Source organism: Lonchura striata, chromosome 8 (assembly GCF_046129695.1).
Source record: "Lonchura striata isolate bLonStr1 chromosome 8, bLonStr1.mat, whole genome shotgun sequence".
NCBI lineage: Eukaryota > Metazoa > Chordata > Aves > Passeriformes > Estrildidae > Lonchura > Lonchura striata.
In genome coordinates, this window is record NC_134610.1 from 34,620,632 (window position 1) to 34,643,255 (window position 22,624).

At 45.5% G+C, this 22,624-nt stretch overlaps 1 protein-coding gene across 1 annotated transcript in view; it reads right to left on the bottom strand.

Annotated features, from left to right (window-relative positions):
* ERBB4 (erb-b2 receptor tyrosine kinase 4) overlaps nucleotides 1-22,624 on the bottom strand; it is a 595,862-nt gene that overhangs the window by 364,765 nt on the left and 208,473 nt on the right. Inside the window, exon 2 of the mRNA XM_031505345.2 lies at nucleotides 5,570-5,721. Within this exon, the coding sequence (XP_031361205.1) occupies nucleotides 5,570-5,721 (152 nt within the window). The remainder of the gene's footprint in view (nucleotides 1-5,569; nucleotides 5,722-22,624) is intronic.

Genomic DNA, 22,624 nt, shown 5'->3' on the forward strand with positions numbered 1-22,624 from the left:
TACCCATGCTCCATTTCCATGTCTGTAATTACCTGGGAGCCACTTTGCCTCTTGCCAGCCAAGGACAAAACACTCCCTGGCAAGTGCTGCAACTCACTGCACGACTCTGGAGATCCCCATTCTGGGCTAGGGCCACACTGCAATGCTGTCCTAGCACATGTTGGGGATTGTCCCCAGAGACACTGCTACCCCCACAGCCTGTTTCTGGGAACTCCTGACAGGCACAGAGCTCCACAGCCCTTTCTGTTGAGCAGGGAATTGCTGAAGCCTGTCAGCTGGGCAGTCAGATCCCATTCTGCTGCAGAAGGGATGCAGAGCTGTGCTGCCAGGCCTCCAGGAGCCACACACACCATCACACTGCTCTGCCAAGCAATGCCTCCTTCTCTGCACACCCCTTCCTCATGCAGACACTCTCTGTGCCAACATCTCCTCTCAGCTCTGCCACCTTCTTTGCCCTGTTTTGCTGTATAAGACCAAAAATGGTTTAAAACCTCCCCCTACTTCTGTTTTTTTAACAAGCAGCAGCTCCAAATGCCACAGGGCCAGGCAGCATTGGCAACACAACTCTTGTCCTGGCTCTCTGGCTCTCCTGGCTCTCTGACAGTCCTTGCCCTGCAGAGGGGTCTCCTTCACCAAAACTTCCTCCTAACATCAGACACAACCAATGACAAAGAACATAAAGTCTAAATGGCCAAATCCCACCTGCCCCAGGAATCCAGATGTGACTGCAAGGAACAGGCTAAGGTGGGGCTGGCAGGGGTTCTCACCAAGCACGGGTCTATAAGTGCTGACAGAGGGGAGATGGGGCCCTAAACTCTGCAATAAATGTAATATTCACCATGAAACATCCACCCTGTTCAATGTCAGCTAGCTGCCCTGCAAGTGTGGCTGGAGGAGCTACACAAGCACTGCTGAGGTGAATGAAAAAAGAACACAAAGCAGTGGTAGATAATTTTTGAAGAGTGTTGATCATGGTTAAAAGTGAATTTCATAATCACTTGGGAGAGCTATGGCAGGGAACAGCACAGAACTTTGATCATGTCTTTAAAAATAAATAATCTGAATTGGTTAAATAAAATCTGGGCAAGAGAAGACAATTTACTGACTGTGAATTGCTAAAAGCCAGGGGATTAGTCAAAGATAACTCTCATTTACCAAATGTGTTTAACAGAAGTACTTGCAGAAGATTGTTATGTGATACACTAATTGTGCATATTATTTTGAAATTTGAATATGGAGATGTTATTAAGAAATAAGAACAGCCCACGATAGGAACTGTCAGCTCTGCCAAACTAAACTAAAATAGGTTCCCCATTCTGTTCTTCAAACAGTTGTTTGCAATATGAACCAGTGAACAACCTGAGCTTTTCTCAAGGTTTTTTTTCTCTGAAGTCCAAAGCAGGGAAGTAAATCTCAGCTCTCGCCTGGACAGGACTCAAGACACGCAGCAGCTCCAGCAGCTTATCTGCTTTCATGGAGCAAATCCCAGTGCAAAAACCTGGCTGTGCAATGAGGGGAGGCGTGCTGGTGGCTTGGGAAGCAGTGGGAGATGGAGCCTGACCCTGACATTGTCACTGCTGACTCCCTGGGTGAGCCTGGCTGCCCCACAGGCACGAGGCAGCTCTCAGGGCTGCTTCCCACCCTCTGATTTGCCCTGCTCAGTTCAATCTCGCTCTTGGCAGCACCTGTGCCAGTGGAGAGCCTGCCCTGGCTGCCACAGGGAGGTGGGACTACAGCAGCCATGAGCTGCATTAACCTCAGCCTCCTTTCACTGCCAGAGCTGGCAGAGGTAGGACTTCAAAAGCTGAATGACCCCTTGTGCATTTTCTGTGAGTAGGTTGAGCCTCAGAAGAAGGACAAAGCAAGCCAGCTGTCATACAGATGTCACAAATATCTGTCCTTACCCAACACCCAGGCTTAGACACAATTTTTCCTGCTACTGAGTTCTCCTTTCCTCTGCCACGACTCTCTTGTGGCCACAGCACAGCAGCAGGAGCAGAGCTGGCAGAGCTGGAGGGCAGCACATGCAGAACACAAGTTCATATTGCAGTTGCTCACAGGAAGGCAATACCCAGACTATAACACAACCAGGAACCAAAACAAAATAGATTAAAGTAACACAGGTGATATACCCTCCTGCTCTGCTCACATACAGGAACAGCAGGAAAAGGAACAACTGGCACGTGCAATCCCTTCTTACAGAAATCCAGCTCCTCATGGACTGCAGGCCTGGAAGCTGAAGTGGCTGAGCACTTCATTCAGGTGACAGACAGCCCCTTTTAGTCTTCATCAGCAGATATCCAGAGAGCTAACTCATAGACATAAAGCAAATCTACTTAGGGAATAAATGTCTAAATAAATATGAGAGATGGGATGCTGATCTTTTAATGTTCCTCCGCCGGGTAAATAAAATTATGGGTTTTTTTCACTTCAATTCATTTATGCTATTTGTTCATTACTGCATGATGAAAAAGGCTCAGCATGCCTACAGCTTACCAGGTCTTTCCTCTGTCCTGGAGCACGAAGTGGCCCAGCTAAGCTGAGCACTGCAGAGAGGGCAGGTGGGCACACAGAGCCATGGTTGTCATCAGCTGGGGACACAGATAACCCAGGGCTGCACCAGCATCCACCTGAAGTGGCTTTGGTGGAGGAAGAGGGGAATTACTGCAACAGGGACTAAAACACCACAGCAGGCTGAAGGAGCGTGATGCTGCACGGAGAGTTCACCGTGTTTAAATCTGAGAGAGACAAACAGCCTTTCTCTTAGTTATGTCCCATCTGCCACCTTCATTTGGCCATTAAAACCATTTTTAATATGATAAAAGGAGTAATACTGCCTGACTAATGAATGTCGAATTATCGGCGTAAATGTGCCAACATTTATTTATTTATTTGCCTCACCGAGAACATGTTCTCTTCTGTTTGGTTTTCTACTTTAATGACTACAATTCATCATACTAACTAGGCCTTTCAGTTTGCTGAGTTTTGTTTCAAGTTCTGCTTTTTTGCTGAGACATCTGTGAGGGAGCAGATGCAGGTAAGAGAAGTAATAAAACTAATAAAAAAGCAATAGTAGCTGTCACCAAAAAGCACAGGTGACCAAACCCCTTCATTTACCAAACAGGACCTTTCCTTCTTGTTCTCATTTGATGATTTTACTGCCTCCTTTCCACCAATATTTTAAGCTGCTTATGGCAGCACTCTGCGAGGAATGCTAATTCCTAATTCCCAAGTCATTTGCTTTCCCCACTGTGGGAACTCAAAATGTCCCTCAGACATTTTTGGAGGTTCTGGGTCCAGGTCAGAAGCATTTGAGACCCTGGCAGGCAGCTGCAAACAGCTGGGATTTTGGGTTTGAGCCATGGGATGAGTTACCAACCTTGCAGGAAGAACAAGAAGTCACAAAAGTTTAGATATTATAGTAGAAGTAGTCAGAAAGTAGAGGGAAGAATTTTTGAGTGCTGTACAGGGGGGTTTTAAGTCCTGTAAAGGGGGGTTTTAATTTTGTACATGGGGGTCAGAGGTCTTAAGATGGAGGGATTTTGGCCTGTCCTGTCCTCCCTCTTTCTCCTTCCTTACCTCCATGTTCTTGGTGATGTTGGCACTCACAGATTGGTTTAGAGTAGAAAGGCACCATTTAATATAGGTAATAGGCACTGGGGAAAACTGTAACCATGTAACATGTAATGTACCATATAAAAGAGAGCAGCAGCCCTGGGTGGGGAGAGAAGAAGCAGTCGGGGTCAGAGAGGATGTCAGGGTGTGTGTGTGCCTCTGCCTGAGCTGCTGAACAAACTGCAGCATCAGAGAAGAAAATCTTTTAGATAACTTCCAATAAACAACCAGAGACTGCTGAGCCTTTCTTTGGAAGCTCGGGTTGGAGAAGAAGGTTTTCCATCACATGGAGCCACCTCCAACCTAGGGTGGGCTTCGGCACCCCACGTCCCAGCAGGAGTTAGGAGGAAGGAAAGCTGAAGCGGAAGGATTGCCTGCCATGAATTCCAGCCAGGGGCTTTCAGCAGGCATCTGAAACTGCAGAGATGCCCCAGTCAGAGCAGGGATCCTGCCCTCACAGGAGGAGGATCTGCCACCTGTCCAACGCTGCTCCAGATGCAGCAGGGCTGTATCTATTTCAGAGCAAAGGCATATGTGTTTTCCCCACCTGTCACAACTGTGAAATGTAGGGATAGCATTCACTTCCGAGGCATTCGTCACTCAAATTAACAGGCAATCTGTTAGTCTGAGTGCAATTAGCACCCCAAACCTTACACCAGACACGTCTGGGAGCTGAATTTTGCTCACAGATCTGGTGTACACGCCGAATAAATATACACCAATGTATGGAGTGGCAAGGCTGTGAAACCCCCAACAAATTCAATGTGAAACAGAGCTAAACACGCTGCTCGGCTTTGCCTCTGCTAGAGCCCGTGGTGGAAAGTTCACAGTTTTCCAGACTGGAATTGAGCACTCAGCTCACCCGAGACCCAGCACAGGGAATGAGTGAGGGTAAGCCAAGCAGCTGGGGCTGCCTCCCACCGCCTCTTCCTGCTGCCACATTTAAACTCCACCACTCCTGCCATGTGAACGTGCCACTGACACACGGACACGCATCCTGCAACATGACAGCAGCATTTTTAAGAGGTCCAGGCAAGAGTATGAGCAGTGTAAACCTTATCTGTGCCATGGAGAGTACAATTGCAGCACAGAATGCAACCACAGTGGCACAGGCTGCTTTTTCTGCCCTAGCCCTCAGACCTACTTTCTATATTACAGCCACATCACCTGCAGCATCCTCAGATGCCCACCTGGATCACTCCTTCAGGGGGATATTTCTTTAAACATAAAGAACATGAAACGCCAAATAACAACAGGCTTAAGTTCTTTGAACTTGGTGTTCATCGTTCTCTCTCCAGCATGGCAACAGGGTATCTGCAAACCACACTGGAATGTTCCTTCACAAATCCAAAACTGGATGCAAAGAGGACTGAGGGAATGCACAACCCAGGCTCCCCAACAGCAGCACAGCCTTCATCTATCACAGACTTCCCCTGGATGCTGGAGATTGTTAGGCTCATAGCTCCAGTCTCATACCCAAAGGACGTTTCATGTTGATTCAGCAATCACTTTTTTCTTTCTCTTAAATGCTCCACAAACATTGCCCAGAACTCTTCCCTTGCTTAGTCTATAAATCAGTACATATTAGGATTAGCTTTGCTAGTCCTCCAGTGCTTATCTGCATGATTCTCTGACCTTCCTAAACCCCACCTAACCTGCCCTGGGGCAACACAAAGTGAGAGACCTGCGAGGTGTCACCTTCCAGTGGCACAGCTTTCTCCCCCACGTCCTGGATAAATCCAAATGACTCACACTCAGAGCACCTGCCACAGCAATGACATTGCTCTTGTTCTCTGCACATCCCTGGCATTTTATCATCCTCTTCCATCAGAGCAGAGCTGGTGGGAGAGAAGCCTGGTCTTTTCCAGCCCAGCACCTATCACTGCTCCCCCAAAAAAGACGCAGAGGGAAGGAGGGAGGAAGGAGGAGGGAAGGAGAACAGCAGCCTGCTTACCCTCAGGAAGGAGAGGTCCCTGTTGTGCTCGATGCTGGTGATCTCCAGGTTGCCCATCACCACCTCACAGTTCTCATAGTACTTGCGCAGGGCCCGGTACTGCTGCTCCAGGTCAGACAGGGAGCTCAGCTTGTTCTCAGTGCCAGCACACACTGCAAAAAAACCACAGCACAATCCATCAGGCCACTGTGGAAGAGGGGCACTGGAGCACAGTAAAGTCTGTACGCAGTGATACAGGGAGTTGCAACAAAAATCTGTAATGATTCACAGGGCTGGGTCACACAAGTCACACTTGAATACCAGCAGCAGAGACAGGAACGTAGAAATACAGCCTGCGATCATCTCAGCAATTTGAACACCTCTCACCAAATGGGCTGAGGTGCTGGTATTTACCACCAAATGCAGAAAAGCTGAAAAGGCAGAAATGCAGGAAAAAGGCCAAGCAGGTTGACCCCAGCAGCCAAAGGGTCAAAGCCAGGCCTCAGCAAGCCCCCACCAGTTCCATCAGTGACAGAATCAGACACTGGGCAGAGCCACTCCCACCCTGGGCTGAAGGACAAAAGGCTGGAGAGACCTGTGCATCCAAGCTGACCTGGATAATTCAACATATTCCCTCTTCTGAATAGTATTTTGGACAAGCCAAGAGCAACCCGAGCAGAAGACTTACACCCAACACTGCTTTCCCTATCACTTTCCTTAAGACCCCAGCTCTTCCCAGCTTTAGGCAATTAAATAGGAGAAAAACAACAGCAAAAAGCACATTGACTTTCCACAAGTCCCCAGGCTGAATGCACAGCAAAGATATGTCAGGAAACACCATCTTGACACAGTTTTCAAAGGACACCCTTTAATATTACACTGCTCTGTTCTACATTTTGAAGCCCATTTGAAAGCCACCCAGATTCCCAGCTCAGCTCAGGGCATCAGCCTGCTGTCATCATGCAATGAGTAAAAAAAAAAATGAGTGAAACAAATACAGAAGCAGCATTTTACACGATCAGCTTTTCACACATTGCTCAGCCTGCTCAGACAGAGATGTTGCTGAAATGGCCAAGTGTGGGGCTGGGCTGGTTTTGTTTTTTCTGTTTCAATGCACTTATTTCTCCTCTTAATCAACAGCTTGTGAGTTGTTCTTACCTGTCAGAAAATTAATCTGGGTATACCTAAACTTTTGAAATGGGCATTATATTATGCAAAACAGGAGCCTGACAAGAATGGCATTTCTGCAGCCAATCCCACTTCTGGATCAGATCAATACAAACAAAACTCTCCAGGACCAGAGGCATAATCAGTAAAATTGGCTAAAACATACTCTTTTGAATGATGCAGGTCTATTTTATAAATACCAAAAGTAATTAGATTTCCGAGTACTACAATTATTGACTGTTTATTTACTATACCCCCATCCCCCCTCTTTTTTTTTTCTTTTCCTCACTAGAAATGGGAACAGTTCTAATCTCTGCTCCCTCTGTGGTCTCTCTGCTGCAGAATTATTTGTTCTTGTGCTGGGGCAGTTTGAGCTTCCAGCAGCCTCTTGGCAAAGGGCTTCAGGAGGCAGTCAGAAGCCCATGACCTACTCAAAATTTTCTCCCAAGGAAACTCCCTCTGCCCCAAAAATTGGCAGTAGAAGTTCCTGCTGACTCCCACTGGCTGGTTTCATCACAAACCATTCCGTGTAAAGGGCTTATCAGATCATTTTTGGGTTGTGTTTCCAGGGGCTAAAGAGGATGGACCGAAGCTGAACAGGTACTGCAAGGGCCACTCTCCAAATAGGTTTTGGGTCTACCCACCATAGGAAATGCTGGAATATTATTTCTTTCTATGATCTGGTAAAAGTAAAATCTCAATGTTCTTCCTACAGTTAAAAATTTGAAATATTTGACCTATGTTCATTATGCATTTCTTCATAATTCTGAAGAAAAAGAGAATTACTTGGTTTGCTCAGGTTTTAAAACAGAAGTTGCCACCTCATTTTGAGGCTTAACTTAAAAGCGTGAACATTCCAACTTTTAGGTTTTCTGTAAAACCTTAGCACTTAGAGGAAATCATACCTAAACACGATTTTATTCATAATATTTTTAACAGCTATTTTGGGAGATGGAAAGACATGGTCATACTGAGACCTCACTTAGCTCTGGTGGACTGGGGACACTGGAAGGATTAAGAATTGCAACTAGGAGATGGCACACCTTTCTTTTTGAAATACAAAGCCCTGTCCTAGCTCATGTGCACAGTTTTATTCAGAAAACCATTGAGACCTGCCCTTGTGTGCCAACTCTTCAGGGAGACACATCCCTGTGCCTGCCAGGGCACCTAAAAATTCTTGATTAACAGTTACAAAATGGTTTGGTGTGTTCCTTCCTTAAATACAGACTGATCATATTTCCAGACAGGTAAGTATTATTCTGTCTTAAGGCTCCCAAGGACTAATAAATACCTTCCTTTCCATTCTGCAATCCGTGCTAAGGACCAACACAGCTCAGAAAACAATTCCTGCAGCTCAGCTAATAAAGCTATACACTGCAACACTGATATTCCATGTTGCACACCCATCAAACATTTCCTGAAAGCTAATGGAGTAATTTGTTTGCTGTGAGGAGGCAGAAACACCTGGAGCCTGTTCTTGCAAGAGGATTGCAGGGGTGAAGCCAGCCCAGATGTGAACGAGGGCTATGAGTTTTATTTGACTGAGATTCATTTTGCACAGCCAAACCACAGCAGTGACTTCTTCCAGTTTTTGATATGGCTAGTAATCAATTCTTTTGGATTAAACAAAAAAAAAAAAAAAAAAAAAAAAAAAAAAAAAACAAACAAACAAAAAAAAACTCTAAAGCTAATTTAGAATAAATCATTCTGATCCTTTAAATTTATCTCATAGCAATTCCAAAACCTTAATGTCCATCTTAAAAAGAGAAGTTTCCTTCCACAAAAAATTGGTCACAGATTGCCTCAAATGAAGTCACACACCAAAAGTGATTATCCTACATCAATTGACGGCCACAGAAGTACACATATTTTTTTCCAATGGTACCCAACCAGCAGTGCAAGCTGATGCAGAAACAGAACTCAGAGCACAAGAGAGCTCTGACCTGCACAACAAGCTGAAGTCACAAAGCAAATGTGGGTATAATCATGGATCATTAATAATCCATTGTTACAATAAGTCATTAATCTCTCTGTCTCAGCTTTGCAATGTATGCTTTTGATGCACCTAATCATTATGTCACATTCAAAATACAAAAGAGGAAACTATGCCAGTGTTTAAGAAAAGCAGGTTAGGTCGTTCACTTGCAGGAGGAAGGGCTGGGAAAGTATATCACATCCTTTAAAACATATGCTCTTGGCAGGTTTTTCAAGGCAAATAACAGCTAAAGGGGTAAAAAGGCATTCCTGCCATGAGAGAGAAGTGCTGCTGCCATGGACAATCACAAAAGTGCTCCTGTTGGCCTGTGGGAATCCAGGGCTTCCCTCTGGCTGTCCTGGGACCCTGGCAGGGGTCAGGAACCCCCTGGACAGAGCCCCCAGAGACACTGGCTGTGATCTCTGCCCATGGAAAAGAGTTTGCAATCTTACAGGATGAATTACAAGCTCTGAGTGCTTGATATAAGTAATAATTAAGTGTGGCATGGGTGCAAAAGTAAAATTTTAGGATTCTAGATTAGGGGTCCAAAGAGGACAAGTTGGAGGAAATTGGGTGTGCCTTGTCCTTTTTCTCCTTCTTCATGCCCTCCATGTTTCACTGTGGTGTTGGCGTTTTTCTGTTGGTTCAGGCTGGGGACACACTGTCCAACGTAGGTGACAGATATTGGCACGTTATTGTAAATCCAGCCCAGGGAGTTTCTGGTATTTAATGTTTGTCACATCCCACTGAGGGCAGAGCCCCACACGCTGCCCTGCAGGACAGAGCTGGGCAGGGCAGCAGAACATGTGAGAGATAAACAGAATAAACAACCTTGAAACCAGCACAGACCAATTATGGCTTCTGCTTTGGCAGCAGGGCAGAAAGACAGAGACTTTTTGCAATTTTTGAATCATCAATGCCACAGATTCTGATATTGGCCCACTGAGAGCAGGGAGCCAAACCTGGGAGGAACACTGGCCACAAGCAGGCTGTGAGCTCCTACTTTAAAAGCTTTATGCCCCATTTTGAGCCATGAGGCAATTCCCAGCCACTGCAGGGCAGAAATTATTGTTCTGGGTCTGATTTGCCAAGGTAGTTAAAAAGCACTGAAGTATCTGTGTGTGAAGTGGGACCTAGCAAGAATCATACAAGAATCCCAGTCCCTCTGTCCCTGAGCAAAACACAGAGCAAGAACTTTTCCTACTCACATCCTGCTCCTCTCCTGGAACAGCAACAGGCATCTATGTGTTGTAGCAGCTCTTTAAAATTAAGTGCCAAAATAATATGTATTTGTAGGGATGTTTGAGGCATAAACACAAGCACAACAAAATGTATTTCCTTGTCATGCCATGCAAAACCACCATAATCTGTATTTCATGAACTCAAAGCACTTTGTTTTATATTGTTAGATGTGTAGTCTTACAGAGCCCCAGGAACGGATGAGCAGGAAAAAAAAAAAAAAAACCACAAAAAAAAAAAAAAAAAAAAAAAAAAAACCCAAAAAAAACCAAAGAAGCAGAACCTGTGTTGGTTAATAAAAATTACTCATTCCTGTCTCTAACACAGGGCAAAGAGGAGCAGTTTTAGATGTACCTCCAGTGTGAAGCTGCTCTCATTATTGAGCATCTCTGGTCACCTACTCTGCTGTGCTTACAGGGGCACCTCTATGAGGGAGACCCTCCAGTGCTCTTCCAATGCACACCCAGGGGAATCAGACTTCCCCTACATTTTGCCCAAGTCTGTGGGGGAAGCTCCAGTCTGAGCTGATTTAGTGACACCCCACCAAGCCCTCAAACCCATCTCTCCCCCTAGATGTGTTCAGCCATTTCTGCTCTTCCCACATTCTGACAACAAACCTCACAGAGTGCTCATGGGCAGAGTCACCCACTAAGGCTGTCCCAAAGCTCAAGGACATGCCTCTTCCATCTGGGAAATCCCAAACCAGCTGTGATGGCAACAAGCCAGCGGCCACTTCTCACCTGCACCCCAGTCATGGGGGATTTTGGGTGGGTGCTGGAGCAGAGCACTGCCTGGTCATCACAAAAGTGGATTCCAGGCATTACTCACACATTCACACTTCACAGTCAGTTGTTTACTTATCACCAGCTACCTCAAGTGACAGTGTTTCAGCTTCTAATGGTCCCAATTACAACAATAATAATCCTCTGTATTGAAATGATGTTTTTCATCAATATTCATGCACATGACTTGGAAATTAATTTTCCATTGACATTTTTTCATAAAATAGCCAAATCATTCAAATGCTCACTTAAGGGTGGCAAATAATGGAGACATTTCAAAATGTCCATTAGATTCTGCTTTTTAGCCCATTATTTTGCTCTGCTCTGTTGATGATAAATCTATACGTTAAATTAAGAAATCACACTTGCCTCCATCTACTTCTGCTCCTTCTAATACTAATGGATTTTATAATCCTCCCATCTCAACTTTTGGAAGGAGATAATTTCTTTTTCAACCTCTTTCCAGATCAGCCTACATCTGGAGTACTGAAGAAGAGTGGAATCCATTATCTCCACCACGGTCATCCCTACCTGAAATCCCAGTGTCTCACTCCTCTCCTAAAACACACTCAAAGAAGCAGTGATGAGGCATCTTCGTCTCCAACTCCAAGGCAGTTATCTCAAGCATCTGAATATATTTCCCTCTGAATCATAAAACATTTATTATCTCTTTGGCAAGGATGCAGGAGAGCAGTGCCTTTGCCCTGCACCAGCCTCTGCCTGAAGGCAGCACAACCTCCCTTTGTCAATCAGTTTGTCAAGTGGGCCAAAAACACAAAGGGAGGCTTAAATTCTTGGACTTACTGGTTTGAGGAATGTCTTTATAAAAAGGATAATCACAGGTTCCTTCACCCCATAAAAGATGAGCCCAACAACAATCATCTCTTTCTAACACATTCCTCTCCCATACTTCCCACTTGTTTACTTAATTAGCTGTGTTTTTACAAACAGCACCATTATCAGGGTTTCTTGAAAGGCAGCTAACAGAACTGTTTATTAATAATTGCAAACACTCGTGGCAATTTGTTAAGACCCCCAGATGGGGGGAACACTGGAGCCCCTTAAGGAACAACTAATTACCAGCAATCCCCATTCACTTCTTTCTGCTCCACGCTCTCAGCAACAGCCTGGGCACCCTGTCACGTAGGCACACAGGAAGGGGAAACACACTTTTAATCCTTTCATTATTATTTTACCGTTCTCCTTGAATGAGCTGCAAAAGCCCTGAATTTTCTTGCAATTAGGCACGTCCTAATGAAGCGAGGGTTGTATGCACTTAGAGCCTTGCAGACGTTTCCCGTGAGAAGGCAAAACACTCCTGGAGGTCACCAGCAAATCTCCCAGTGCTTTGGGAGAGTGCTTTAGAATTGGAGGCTTTCTTTCCCTAGGTGGGAGACTGTAATGAAGGAGAGCATCATTTTCTCTGTACTCCTAATTAAAAGCTCAGCTGGCACAAGTGTTTTCCTTCCGCAAGGTCTGCTCTGCACTAGAAAATTATCATCCCATTTGAATCCAGTTGCATGCAATCAACCTGAGTGCCACGAAGCCCTGGGCAGCCACATGGCCACAAGAGGAGCTCAGCATGGCCACCCAGCTGCTGCCCAGCCCGTCAGGGTGTCACTGGGATGAGGTGACACAGCACAGGCAGCACCAACACTTCCCCCATAGCATTTCTTCTCCACAGCACGGAGAAGCAGTCCCTGCCTGAGACAGTTCCAGGGACAAAAAGCATTCATTTATTGACATTTGGTCCCTCAAATCTCAAACATCATTTCATACGCCTTTGTAAGAGCTTTCCAGCACTTCCAGAAAAGTTGCAAGGATGTGTGTTACCAGCCTGGTCCCACCTCCAAGAGAGGCTGATCATGTGCCACTGACAAATGGAAGCTCATTCCAAATCTTATGAACAGAAACAGCTGGGCACAGCAGAGACCCACGGTGACTGTGACTCCATCAAGAAGGATTAGCTATGTGTGATAACGCTTTTCTGAGCTGATGGAACCTTCTCCTTGTGCCAAACTCTCCAAATCCCTTTGGTGGATGGCACACAGCATATTTTACTGACGTGCCTTTCTGTTCATACCAACCAAGAAACACCATCAAAGCATTGATCAGATTTATACAGAGACATTTCACGGATATTCACTTGTACTGACTGTGTCAAGCCATCATCACCAGCTTGTTTTATGCCATTATTTCCAGCATTGTTTCTCTTTTAGTTATATCACATCTATATTATGGCACAGCAACTGGAAAGGAATAAATAGGAATAATGATATGCAGGACCTGTATCACAGAGCTACCACTGAAAAAAGGCAGAAATTAATACAAGAAGTTTTAACAATGGTTCTTCTGCCTTAAGCCTTGGTACCAAATTTTCTTGTCTATGTACTTCTGCACTTTTTCTCCCTCCTCTTCACGACACACACACACACACACACACAAACACACCTCATTTCCACATTTTGTTCTGTTTGAGGGTAAATAGTCACTTCTTAACTATAATGTAGGTACTGGACTTGACAAGCAATTAAAGCAAACAATTTCCACTCATCTAACTTTGCCAAATTAGTCATCTACCATCTGCTCTATCATCTGTCTCTCCTTGAGGTCTTGCTGTGAATCTGGAAGCACTCACTCTGACAAGGAGGCAGCAGATAAGCCTCCAAGCTGGTGGGGAAGCCGAGGGATGGAGGTGACATGGGGGTGACACGTGGCCCCGTGCTGCTGACCACCATTCCCATCAGGATGGCTTTGAGGAGATGTTTGTGGCTCCAGTGGTCACACTGGCAAATTACCAGCACACGTGTTGTGATAGGAAAACATTTAAAATTAAAGCATTTTTTTACAGCCACTCATGCAGCGAAGTAGCTTAGGGAGACTGTGGGATTTTCATACCAGATGCAAAAAATAACTTAGTTTATCAAAATATCTTCAGCAATTGCAAGCTACTTCCCAATGAAGTACATAGCCCAAACAAGCAATTAGCAGATATTATCTAAGGAAGATTTGAGTGGTCTCTGCTCCCAGCCCCTGGCTTAGCTCAGGTAAGGCCACATTTTGAGACAACAAAATCATTTTCTAGCAGCTCTGAAATACAACACTGGTCTCCACTGTCCTCCAGCTTCTTCTCCTTTTACCAGGTTCCCATTCTGGGCTCCTTAGTGGGCCTCCCAGTACAAAAGAAGTATCTCCAGCTTCCTTTTTCCACCTGACCTACGCTTCCTCTCCAAGGAAATCCACTCCAGAGTGAGAGTTAGTCCATGCAAACATTGCTCCTCCAAACCACCACACAGAGGAATCATCCATGTAGCTGCAGAAGAACATTACAGACTAACTCTTCCTGCACTAGTCAGGCACTTGAGTGCAGCACCCAAGATTAAGTGTTTCGTTAACCCTTAATAACATGAACCAAAATTCAGACCATCATCAATACCTTCTAAGACTAATAAGTCTGCAGATAAATGACCATAATGCAAGGCCACACGTTCTTCCCAGTGCCAAGCTGAAGGTCTAAGAGCATCCAAATACTGCTCTCCCTGTTTTCCAGCCCTCTCTCTTCTGAAGTCCTGCTCCAGTGCAGCAGCAGTGGCAACCTGTCTCCCTCTATCCCTGTGTCACAGCATGCCCTGGCTCCCTACCAGGGCAGAGTGGTGGAAATCTCTACAGGTCCCAGCAGTGAGAAGGATTTGGATTGTTTTTTCAATGCCAAGGGAAAGAGCGGGGGGAAGATGATGGAGCATGAACCTGATAGTGAAAGGGTTTTAAAATCATGGGGATTTAGGGTTAACAGGAAAAATAAGCTTAGTAGGCCCTGGAAAAATAAACACCCTAAGCACATGAAGAACTTGTACTTACTAGAACTGCACCTGTGTAGCTAGTACATGAGAAATTATATAATTGTTAGATGCGATGATTGTTTAGTAATTAAATATAATTACTGTTTAATCATAAGAATAATCATGAGAAACTGTGGTCAGGGACCTAAGAAAGATCACGAGAAACTCATGTCAATGTATACAATAGAACAATATAAGTTTAATAATTAATATGTAAGTCATATAACGATAGAATATAAAATACGTTCAGCTCGAAAGCCGTGTCGGAGTCAGATTTGGGTCTGTACCCCTGATTCCCAGAGCTCTCAATAAAAGCACCTGCATGGAATCATATCCTGTGATTACGTGTGTTCCTGAATGCTAACAAACCCACAAGCACCAGGGGGGCACACCCAAAGGTGGGAGCAGGAGGAGCACAGGGGAACCCGGCACTTGGTCTGGTCTTTTACACATTCAACAAAAATCAATTTGGCATGGGATGCCAAGTGAGTAAGATCTGCTGTGAGGCTGGACCAAAACCATTTCCCAGCTCCCAAAGCAGGGACACAAAGGGCTCTTTCCCCCCTGGCAGTGGTCTCCAGGGGTGCTCAGCTGGTGCAGTTCTGAGTGGTGCTGCAGTTCCCTGGCAGCTCCTGCCACTGCACGGCACTCGCACAGCTCCCGACAGCCGCAGGCCTGTCTGCCTCCCTCCCTGCTTCTGCCTTCCCCAGAGGGCCCCCAAATACCAGGAGCACTCACTCAGCTGACATGTGTTTTAATTCCAGCGTGCAAACACACGGAGCTCGTGTGGGCGCGGGGGAGCGCATCCGTTCAGCCTGGGAGAGCCGTCGGGAGCGCCGACAGCGCTGCGCTGGGAACGGGATTGCAGCCCTCGCTGCCTGCACAATATTGGAAATAGATTGGCAAGATGCTCACAAAGCCCTCAGATCCCCCTTACTAGTATTTAAGCATCACTTATGTAAGAGATGCAGCCCGGAGTGGGTGGGTGGGACAGGTGCTTTTATGTCTCTACTGTACCACGGGTAATTAGTCACCGCTAAAGCACACAGCAAGAGGCGCCTCATTACAGCTTAAGCACAAGCCACTTGTGACATGTAAAAGGTATTTCCCCAGGATCACCCACAGAAATCTTCCTAGCATTACATTAGTAATTATCACATAACCCAAACACCACCTAATAAAATGATTAAAGTGACTGTGAAATTTGTGAAATTTCAACGCCTAAAGAAAAGAACAACCGTCCCAGCTTCTGGCAACCAGACAAGGCAAAACCGCAGGGGGACTGAAACAGTGCCTGGAAAAATACTTGGGAGCTAAAGAAAACCAGTATCTCATGGGACACACCTGAAATGGCCAAGACAGGGTTTGGGTGTCCCCAGTACCAGGCAAGAACAGAGCCTACACTTTCAGAGCTGCTTTGCCCAAGTGCTTCAAGGTGACTGTGCAATACAGGAGAACGTGATGACAGAAATACCCTATTTGAGCCAATACACACACATCTATTAGGCTGAGACTGAATGCAGTTTATTTTTCATTAATGAAAATAACAGGTTCTCAAGCAACACGATAACCTTGTCAAGCAGGCAGGAGAATCCAGCTCACGTAAGACAGCTGAAATGGTAATTACTCAGACTTGGAAGTACTGCAGATGAGGGGAAGGCAGGGGCTGTGCTGAGGCTCTCTGGACCCCCAGGTGGATGCCACACCTCATCTAGAGCCAAAATAGTCTGGGCTAAGAACAGAGACCACGTCCTGGAGTCTGTGGGAGTCGTATATGCTATGGTCATCAAGTCAAAGAATTAATGTGCTCTCTTACACAAGACTTCCTTACACCAAAGGTTCTATTTGCCTAATTGCCCGTGGCTGCACTAAGTAATAAACCCCATATGTTTTATTAAAACAGGTGCTTTCAGATAGCAGTTTAGAGGCAGGAAAAACAAACTTTCCGTACATCAAGTCTAGGCAAGAACCTTTTTTTCTTTCTTCTATGTGCTGTGCATAAGAACATGCAGCCCCAGTGTGGAGGCAGCCTCTTCTGCACAGCCTGTCCCTGGTGTGCTGATAACCTCCCTGTACATGAGCAGAATATTCAGGGCAAGCTCCTGCAGCACTGAAGCTTCTGCCTGTTTTACCTGGGGGAGGAGGACTGCGTGCTTGCATTCGAGGAGCTTCTCAGTGCGTCTCATAGATTCTTTAAAAACTAGCAAGGCAGCAGCTGAAGTCACAGACTGGCTTGTCCCTCTTCACACAATTCCTCCTGAGCCTTGGTAAATGTTTTCACCTCCCAAGGTCAGAGGGAGCATGGGGGAGTCCACGCTGCACCTCAAACGCAGTATCCCTGCAGCTGAATCTCACAAAGCAACTTCAACATCTCTAATTGCTTCTTCCCTCACCCACCTATTGCTGCACTGCACCAACCTAAGGCACATGTATTTCTTATTTTTAGTTTTCTATACTTTCAGAAATCATCTCAATAGCTAAGTTTTAACTAACCGTACTTAGAACCAGGTATTATAAATTCTTTATGAAGCAGTTTGTTCAAATATACTCCCTTTTAATACTTGCTTTTATTTCTCTCGGGCTTTTTAAAACACACTCCATATATATTTTATAAATGTTTGGGTTCATTCCCGCCTCCCCACCCCAGAGGCTGCCCTTAAACTTCTGTCCATTGATTGTGACGGTATCAATTTGTAAAGGTCAACAGAAAGCTTCTCTGACAGCTGAACTCAGAAAGTAGTTTTTAAATGTGCTGTTTCTGTTCCTCTACAAAGCAAGATGCCAACACAATCAAAACCCAAGGTCTTTATTTCACAGGCCTGACCAGTGCCTTTGATAGGCTTTGGATCCCTGATGGCCACTGAACACTCCTTGGAAATATGAGCTTGTTTGAAGGTCTTAAAAAATAGCAACATCTGAAATAGCAGGTTTACCAACAGAAAGGGAAGAGAAAGGTTTATTGAAAGAGAAACATTAATTTGCTGCTTCTCTGAAAGCCTCTACAGATCCTGGATAACAAAGCTCCAGGGATCACCCCACAAACACCACCACTGTGGGTTTGGCCTCATGAATTTTTTTATCTATATGAATAACATATTTTGCACTAAAAAACCCCACTACCAGCTGGCTAGTCAACAAACAGACTATGCTAACTTATTTTGATGCTTGCTTCTGATTTCTTTTGAAGAATAGGTTATTTTATTTGGGATTGGGGTCAAAAGCCTCTTCAAAAGGAATCTACCCTTTCCCCTATGCCATAGTTTACTGAATATCTCACATTCATAACCACTTAAAGGAGTGCTGTGCAATTTATGACATTGTTATACATGAAGAAAACCTGCCATAAATCAAAGAAATCAGTTATATAAATGAGCATAAAAGTGCAGGGAAATGTCACAAGATAGCAATAAAGTATCTTCCAAATGGTAAATCCCGGGAGCAGAAGCACCATTAGTTTAGAATCCTCCACTCAGCAACAGCAGGACTAGTTTATCACTGGAGCCACAAATAGCAGTCCTGGGAGGAAGCTGTAAGTACAGGGTGAGGGGGTTTACCCTGCAAACAGCCATATAAAGCCTTTCACTGACTTCACAGGTCCCTGCCCAGGCTGCTAGCTGAGATTTGGTCATTTTTTGTGCAAACACCACCAGCAGAAGAACAGACGTGTAGCAGCAAAATGCCAGGGAATTTGTTGGGATGAAGGAAACGTAATGCCATATATAAAACTCTGCAGCTGACCCCAGAAAAGTGGTGGCAGCACCAGGAGGATCTGTGCACAGATGAAAGCTTCAGTTCAGTGGCATGTGGAGACCATGGCAGGAGAAAATCTCTCCACGACTAAGCGTGGTGCAGAAGACTCCCACTCCACTCCCACCTATCAGTGATGATTCTCCAGGGATCCTTCCTTTCCACCCTGCTTGCTCCAGCAAGGCTTTAAGTGAATCATCTGGAGCAACCACCAGACTGTGCCCTTGGGCTTATTTCTAAGGTCTGCACACAAACCATTCCCCATCCTTTTGGACTTGGAGAAGTCCCAAGACGATTCCTGACCTCTCATCCTGCACAGGGTAACCATTATCTCACTGTTAAAATAACAGCCCGCAGTGATTGCCAAAATCATCTCTTTTCTGGTTCTTAATGCAAGGCAAGGGGGACAAAAGGAGAAGTCACAGCAGAGGGCAGGTTGCTTTTTTTTTCGGATGGCACCTTCCCACAGACCAAAAGCAGCTTCCCACTGCTGCCTCTCACATGAAGATGACATTTCTGCCCAAAGTGCTCCTGACCTGACTTTATTTTCACAGGCAAACGCTGAAGGCAGATGAATGCCAGGTGCCTCACTGCTCCTGCCCGGGCAGAGAGCAGCAGGCGTGTTCCTCAGCAGCCTCATGAGAAGAAAAGCCAGGAAACAATTTTCCCAATTTTCCCTCTGCGAAGAGGCTGCTCCTGGGGTTCTCACTTCATTAATCCCTTCCTCTCCCTCGCTCCACTCCACGATCCCCCTTCAGCTGAAGCTGGGAGAGCAGAGGCAGGTGGCAGAGGGGGGCACAGGGCAGCTGCCATGCGATTCCTGGGCAAACCTTGTGCTGGGGGCCCTGGCCAAGGCCTTGTGCTTAAGTGATGCGGGAGCACGTGCGGCCGGAGCGGCTCCGTGCAAATTCACCCGCTGCAAAACGTCCTTGGAGCTGCTGCCTGTGCCGGGGAAACGGCAGCCAAGGTCAGCAGAGCTCCTGTGATGGAGCCTGAGCTGGTGGCCCCATCCTCAAAAACACCCAGACCCTCCCCAAAAGCATCTCACAGAGATATTCCCACAAGCAGGGCTGTCTTGTTCTACCCCCCCACTCCAAATGCCGTGCTTACTAAATGCCTTCGCTTTTCATTACATCCAGAGAAAAGCACAATCCAGCTTGGAGTGCTAGGAACAGCTTAATTAATAACAATTAGCTGCAGCACAATTGTGATTCAGGTGGCGTTTTGGAGCATGAAGGAGAAACTTGACACTTTTGCTTGTGTGCACGGACATAAGAAATTCCAGGCGAAGTTAATGGAAACTGAGCGGCTGAACAATGCCAAAATTCAAATGTACTGTAAAATTACTGAATTATTGCAATGTCACAGGAAGGCGTCGCACTACTTCCAGCATTATTAGCCCTTGCAGAGTTTTAATAATATTTGGTCAAATACCTCAGGTGCACATCGCTGGGATATTAAAAAACCACTGAGATAATACAAAATCCTTTTATATTTTAGAAAAGGGTGGGGTTGAAATCTGTGATTACAAAAGACAGCAGGCAACACCCTCGAAAAGCTGGGTGCCAGCTCTGTGCTCCCTGAGGCCACCTGGTCCCTGCCTGGTGGCGGATGCCTCAGAGGGGGCCTGGCTGTCCCCTCCTTGTCAAGGAGAAGGGGAAGGACACTTGATGAAATTGCTGTTGTCTAAAGTGGTCAAAACACCTGCCAGTCACGGCAGGATTATTGGCCACGCTCCCCGCAAGGGGGGCTGCATCTGAGTGCCTCCACCTTAATTAGTGTCACCGCAGTCAGATGTAATTTATGTTCAAATATACATGGGTAATAAGAAGACAGTCCAAGTGACTGTTTTCAAACAACAGCAAAAAGGTGGAGGCTTCAAAACTTTCTGTTGGAAATCAAGAGAAATTCTTAGCTGGAGAACAAATTGCCCTGCTGTTAACAGTATTTCCCAGCCTGGTGTCATCTTACTTAAAACATGCAAACAAAGCATGAAGTGACTGTACAGGATCATGTTTTGAGAGCATGAAAAAGCATAGAAACGTGCACCCAGCATGTGAAATGTGAACATATGAGGGCATTTGTGCAAGCCCATGACAATCAGTGTGAAAACCGCACACACGCGCTGATGTTGATTTTCACAAGGTTTCTTGTGGCTATCACCCTGATCTCAGGAAAATAAATGTCCCATATGGACCAGCAAAGTACACTTATTTTCTGGAGAAAAAAAAAAAAAAAAAAAAAAAAAAAAGAGAAAATATCACAGTCATGTTGCAGGAAGAGTGAATTCCAGGTGGTAATGCCTGACCTGGAGGGAGTATGTTTGGAAATTGTTCTGATACAGGTACGATGCAGCTAGAAAACCAAGTGTTTCAGACTACTTACCAACAGTTAAGCAGGCATTTTCTAAAGTAGGCAGACCAAGAACATGTGGGTGAGCACTGGAAATGAAAACAAGTTGCTCCTGCCCCTAAGACTTCCTTAATCCTGCCTGAGCTGAGCCCTACCTCCCAGAGGAAAATCATATGCTCAGTAACACACTCTTTTCTTATAATTTACAAAATCTAAGCCATTTTGTTGTAAAAATATGTCTGAAAGTATGAAAACTCTTCCAGGGCTTCTGGCAGAGCCTGCAGATACATGGGCCAAAAATCTGCTTCTCCCAGCAGCAGAAATCCACCCTGCTTCTCCCTGGCATCACCACCCGGAGAGCGCGCGGCTGCCTCAGCGCCACTGGTGCTGATGTTCAGCAGCCAAGGAAGGAGAAATCATCCCATCATGAGTTTGTCAGCTTATCTTCATACCTGCTTTTGTCAGCTGCAGCTAGAGCATGGTACTAGACTTTCATTTTCTCCCAAGCCTCTGCAAGATCCCTCACTTGACCATGACAAATTTCCATCAAACTTACATTGGATAAATTTGATGTAATTAAGTCGGATGTCAGTCTCCTTGCCATAGGTAGTGCTGCACAAGACAGTGTTTGATGAACAGCTTTGGGTCCTGCTGTGTTTACCTACATCGAGCTGAAAGGCCTGTGACTCTCCACAGCCACAGAAAGAAGAGAACGCAAAAATACACACCTTACAGGTCACTTGGACTCAGTGAAAACCTAAGAAAACAAGCTCAAACCACAGCCTTCTGTGAACACACTACTTATCTGTAGTCATTAATGCAGGTAATATTCCTGTGCTTTAGAAAAGCACCACTTTGGTTTAGTTGCCTTGGTTGTCCTCAGTCACGTTCCTTCCCTAAGAAGGTAAGGTTGGGCTGGAACTCCAAACTAATTGCCCCTGTAGATTTAGTTCTTCATGGCCCCACTCTGATGCTTTAAGTTTCAGCTTTTATATTTTTCAGATTCTGTGATGCTTTAGTGTGTAACTCTTGAGCTTCATATTAAGTGTTAGCAAGTTCTCTTCACAGGGTAAGGAGACAAAACAATCTTTTTCCTTGAGACCAAGGACAACTGTTGTAAAGTTCCAGGCCCAGAAAGTATAAATGGTGAATTGAAGAGAGAAAAACAAGGAGGATGGGACTTCATAACCTAAAGCTGTAATTGGACAATGAACTCCAATATGCAAATGGAGCAGAACTGATAAAAGTGAGAGACCCTGTGACCAGTTGTCCATTTTGTGACCATTTTGATTCATCTTGGGTGTAGCCCTGGCTGGGCTCTTGTGCTGCCCAAGGTGGATCCATTGAGGAGATCCTTTTAGTAAATCCCTATTTTATTCTTTAACTCTGTCCAGCCTATGTTCTAGGGCAGCCTTCACAAGGCACCAACTCCTCCTGGAAGGTGGCAGAAATTCCCAGTACCCACCACACTGTAGATTTGCCACTGGGGAGCAATAAGCACCTACTGCAATTAATGGTTCTCTGTGACCCTTGTCTGTAGATGAAAGGGGGCCAACCTCTTCCACTGGGCTTGGAGATAGTGGCGGCACCACCCAGAAAAATACAGGGCCTGGAAAACTCACCTGAGTGTGCTGCCCCAGTCTGGGGGTGCAGGGATGCACCCACCTGGGGAATGGGATCCTCGTCCCCCCTGCTTCAGCAGGAAACACCTCTCCAAGTCACACACGTGCTGAATCCTTCCTCTCCCTCTCCTCTCTGTGCCCACTGGTGCTGCGTGATTAATATCACATCAAATTTGTCTTTGTACACTATCCCACCAATCTTTCTTTGGGTAATGTTCGCTTTATACCAGGTGACAGTTTTAGTGATTCCTCCTTTATTTGCATGTCCCCTTGAAGAAGCTTCATTTCTCCTTCTAATCAAGTCATTAATTTTCAAGAAAATCGTTCCCACCCTGAGATGGCTGGATTCTAAT